General features: G+C 42.2%; 1 protein-coding gene across 1 annotated transcript; it reads right to left on the bottom strand.

Moving 5' to 3' along the window:
• Positions 1–1,546: 1,546 nt before the first annotated feature.
• On the bottom strand, positions 1,547–3,232 carry LOC125399166 (immunoglobulin-binding protein 1b-like). The gene has a single exon (XM_048432484.3). It carries the CDS (start codon positions 2,740–2,742, stop codon positions 1,708–1,710), a length of 1,035 nt encoding a protein of 344 aa, XP_048288441.3. The 5' UTR covers positions 2,743–3,232; the 3' UTR covers positions 1,547–1,707.
• Positions 3,233–4,032: the final 800 nt, after the last annotated feature.

Here is a 4,032-nt window from a genome sequence, read left to right as displayed (position 1 = left end):
CAGCTCTGCTCACCCAACTTCATAGGGAAATTAAACTGCTCAGAAGTTCTACATTGCTCAGTGGCTCCTGTATTCTTAATATTAGAGACAGTAAGTGCTGTACAAGAGGGTTGAGAGTAGGGGTTCACATAGCTTCAGTAACACAAGCCCCTGAGATTTCCCTAGCCCTAGTAATGCTCTGCACCTGGCTCATCCTGGCTAGAAAAAATGAATTATGAATATGTTTTTCTGCCTCTGAATTCAGTGAAAATTTGTTAAGGTGATATCAACATGGTAGGAATCTTTACGTACATTGGCAGACATGTCAAATCAACTTTTCTCATTTTTTTTTGTTTTCTTTTTGTGTTTTGTTTTCGTGGGTACCCAGCTGCTCATCATTTGTCAGAAGTCATCAGTAGCTATCATCAATAAGTTTATTGAATATTTTAACTCACAATAAACATGCATGTGATTGATGATTCAGAGTAAATAGTAACAGCAGATACCTATATAATATACCATAATGTTCATGGTTATTTCCCTGTGCACAATTAAGAGGGTTTCATTCTTCTTTATATTTTTCATCTCATTTTTCTTATGAACTAATATAGTTTGGGAAATAATCCTAAATTATCTCATACAAAACCAAATAATTTTAGTCCCACAGTTTACTAACAACCTATTGTATGGCGATTACAAAAAATGATCATTTACTCAGGTCTCTTTAGATGAAAACATAGTTTCTAACTTTTAGAGTTTATAAGGAACAGATCACCACTTTTTCATATTATACCTTTGTGTAAATCAGCTTTCTACATATAAAGATGTGAAAATACTGAGTTGAATATCTGTATTTTTATATTTGATTGATAGATATTGTTAAGTTTCTACTCTCCTTTCAGGAAGTTATTTCTTTTCTTCCTTTTTAAATTTAATTAATTTATTTATTTAGGTTTTTCGAGACAGGGTTTCTCTGTGTATTAAACAGTCCTGGCTGTCCTGAAACTAGCTCTTGTAGACCAGGCTGGCCTCGAACTCACAAAGATCTGTCTGCCTCTGCCTCCCAAGCGCTGGGATTGAAAGCAGGCACCATTACTGTCTGGCTAGGAAGCTATTTCTATTGTAAATGTAAGATTAAAATATCAAGTCATATTAAATATCAGCAAATAATAATGAAGCTCCCACCTTCATATAAACTCTTTGTTGAGAAGATTCTAGACATTCCATAATTAAAGAAGGTGGCTGTTCAGACATCCCATAACTAAAGGAGCTGGTTGTTCTGTAAGCTCATGTGACTTACTCTATTAGAACCAAAACAAACCCAGTTGAGAGTTTGGCAGTATTCATCATATTCATCAGGCCATTTGTAACATCCTCCTGAGGGATATATATATATATATAATCTTTCCAAGCAAAGGGGGTTTTGTTATTTTTTTAAAGAGAAATCATGCAGTCAATGATTGCACAACCATTTCTCAACACTCTTTATATTCACTTAAGAAACTGCAATACACCCTGGTGAGAATAATGCCCAAAAGAGAGTACCGGATATTAAACAGGGTGCAAATAAATCTCAAAAGCGGTACTTTATTGAATGTGAAGCAAGACTCAGTATCTTTCCCTTTGTTGCACACGTCTGGAGGAGGGGCACAAGCAAGGGAAGAGAACAGGGTTACCCTTGTGTGGGGAGATGAATGGTCCAGCATCCTTTTCCCATTGGAGGGGAGGTTAGCCCATGTTCTGTCGGTTGCCATAGCCCCTAGGATGGGTATCCTTCCAGTCATCCCACTGCTGCATCCTGTGGAGGGCATCCTCATCTTCCTCTTCTTCCTTTTGCTCCAGCTCCGGCTCTTCTTCTTGCTGAGACACTCTGTGGGACTCAGGTGGTGATACTTGCTTTTCGACTTCCTTATCTGATGACGGTAAAACCTCACATTTCTGCTGCTGCTCATACCAGTCGTTCACCGTCATAGTTGCCAGACTTGGGTACCCAGCTCCAAAGACTTGTGCTTGGGCAACGCTCCGAGTGAGGACGAAGGGTTTCATTGGAGGTCTGTCCTGAGGAGGCAAGCGGGAAGCTGATGCCTCACTGGAGGAGTCTCTTTCCCTCAGGATCTCTAACTCCTGGTCGATGCTCTCCATCTCATCCAAGCTGATGTTGATCCACTTGCGCAGCTGAAGGAGGTAATATTCCCGCACACGCTCGTCATCAGCCTGACCACTCTCCACCGCTGACTTCAAAGCAGACAGCTTCTGTTCCACTGCCTTATTCTGCTTGTACCTCTGGATTTTGGCCTGCCTCTGGGATGCCATGGCAACGAGGTTGAGCTCCAGGATGGCTGAAGGGGGCTGGTTGCCTTCCTGGGGGCTGCTCTGGACCCAGGGCAATTGAAAATCGGCCAAGTGGTAGTTGTGGCTCTGGGTTAGGAAGCTCATGAAGTGGTCTCGAGCCCGCTGCAGGTGGTCGATGCGATGTTTGGTGTCCACCAGCTTCAGTGTGAGCGCGCCCATCAGGGCTGGGAGCATCAGGTACTTGAGGTCAGCGGAAGCAATCTCCTCCCAATCTTCGTTCCTGCTGAACATATCGAGCTGCAATAACATGTCTGAGGCTGTCTCCAGGAGTCCCAAGGCCCTCGTTACCTTATCCTGGATTAGCCTGGAGCCCATGGGTTGTGTTGAGGCTTCTACCTCCTCCAGAAGTTGTCTGCCGGTTTCCAGCAGGTCCGGAAGCCTCGGGGTCTGCACCTCCTGCTCAGATGCCATCTTGCCGGAAAGAGGAAGCCGGATGTAGGAAGCCGGAAGTCTCTGCAGCGCAGGTTGGCCTGGAGCTTTCTATGCAGCTGGTCCTGGCCTGGAATGGGCTGTCCTCCTGTCTCGGCCTCCTGAGGGCTGGGATTACAGACGGTGCCACCAAACCCTGCTTCTTCTCAGTGTCGTATTATAGTATTTCTCCCTTGTGATGGTGTGGTGTGAAACAACTGCGTAAGGGATACGATGAGATGAGATGAATGATGTCGGCATGGTAACCATTGCTAGGCTACCAGAGAAGTGTCTCTTGAACAGAAGCACTCAGTCTCCGTTGCTCTAATAACAGAAATGGCTGCCGAGTGACTGATGCATAGGGAGCCAATACAGTGCCGATGCACTGCATTAACGAGTGATTGCTGTGTGGGGAGGAGCAGGATGGCAAAAGGTTTCATGATGCCTCCCAGCCTCGTATTCAAGTGGCAGAAGCATGGATTCTTTATGGAATTTTGCAGTTGATATTTTGGGCTAGCACAGATGGTAACTGAAACCGCGAGGTGTGTGTGAGTGTGTGTGTGTGTGTGTGTGTGTGTGTGTGTGTGTGTGTGTGTGTGTATAGGAGTGGTAATATAGATCTAATATAATGTTAAAATCCACTAAAAGATACTTTGTTTCAGCTATGGTTTGCCAGAACATCTTTCTCTGAATCTGTTACTATATGAATTTTTATAGTCATCATAATTTTGGGTACTTTCCTTTTCTTTTTAAGATTTATTTTTATTTTATATATACGCGTGATTGTATGTATGTTTGAGCAGCAGATGTGTGCAGTGCCCAATGAGGTCAGAAGAGGATGGTGGATTCCCGTGGAACTGAAGTTAGTATTTGGATGCTGAGACACGAACCCAGGTTTTCTGTAAATGCAGGAATTGCTCTTAACCCTTGAGTCACTTTTCTAGCCCCAGTTTGAACTTCTTGACTGGATGTCTGTTGAGTTTAATAACACATGTGACCTTCAACTTAGCATATTATTATGGTTTTCAAGGAAATTAATTTGGAGAACTCTTAGATTTTTTTTCTGGTACATATAGGCATAGCTGCATACACTCATTTTGAAAGTAACATTAGAACATACAGAACAGTAACATATGAGGTCTACGGCTGCAATTTCTACTTTAACTCCATTGTATTACAATCCTGATTTACTTGAAGATTCAAAATCCATAATGATAGCATAATGATTGTATAGCTAAATAAGTTTATCTTTAATTGTATAATTTAATATAATTATAATATAATAATAAGCTT

Source organism: Myodes glareolus, chromosome 3 (assembly GCF_982192425.1).
Source record: "Myodes glareolus chromosome 3, mMyoGla1.1, whole genome shotgun sequence".
NCBI lineage: Eukaryota > Metazoa > Chordata > Mammalia > Rodentia > Cricetidae > Myodes > Myodes glareolus.
This window is presented reverse-complemented; position numbering and strand designations above follow the sequence as displayed.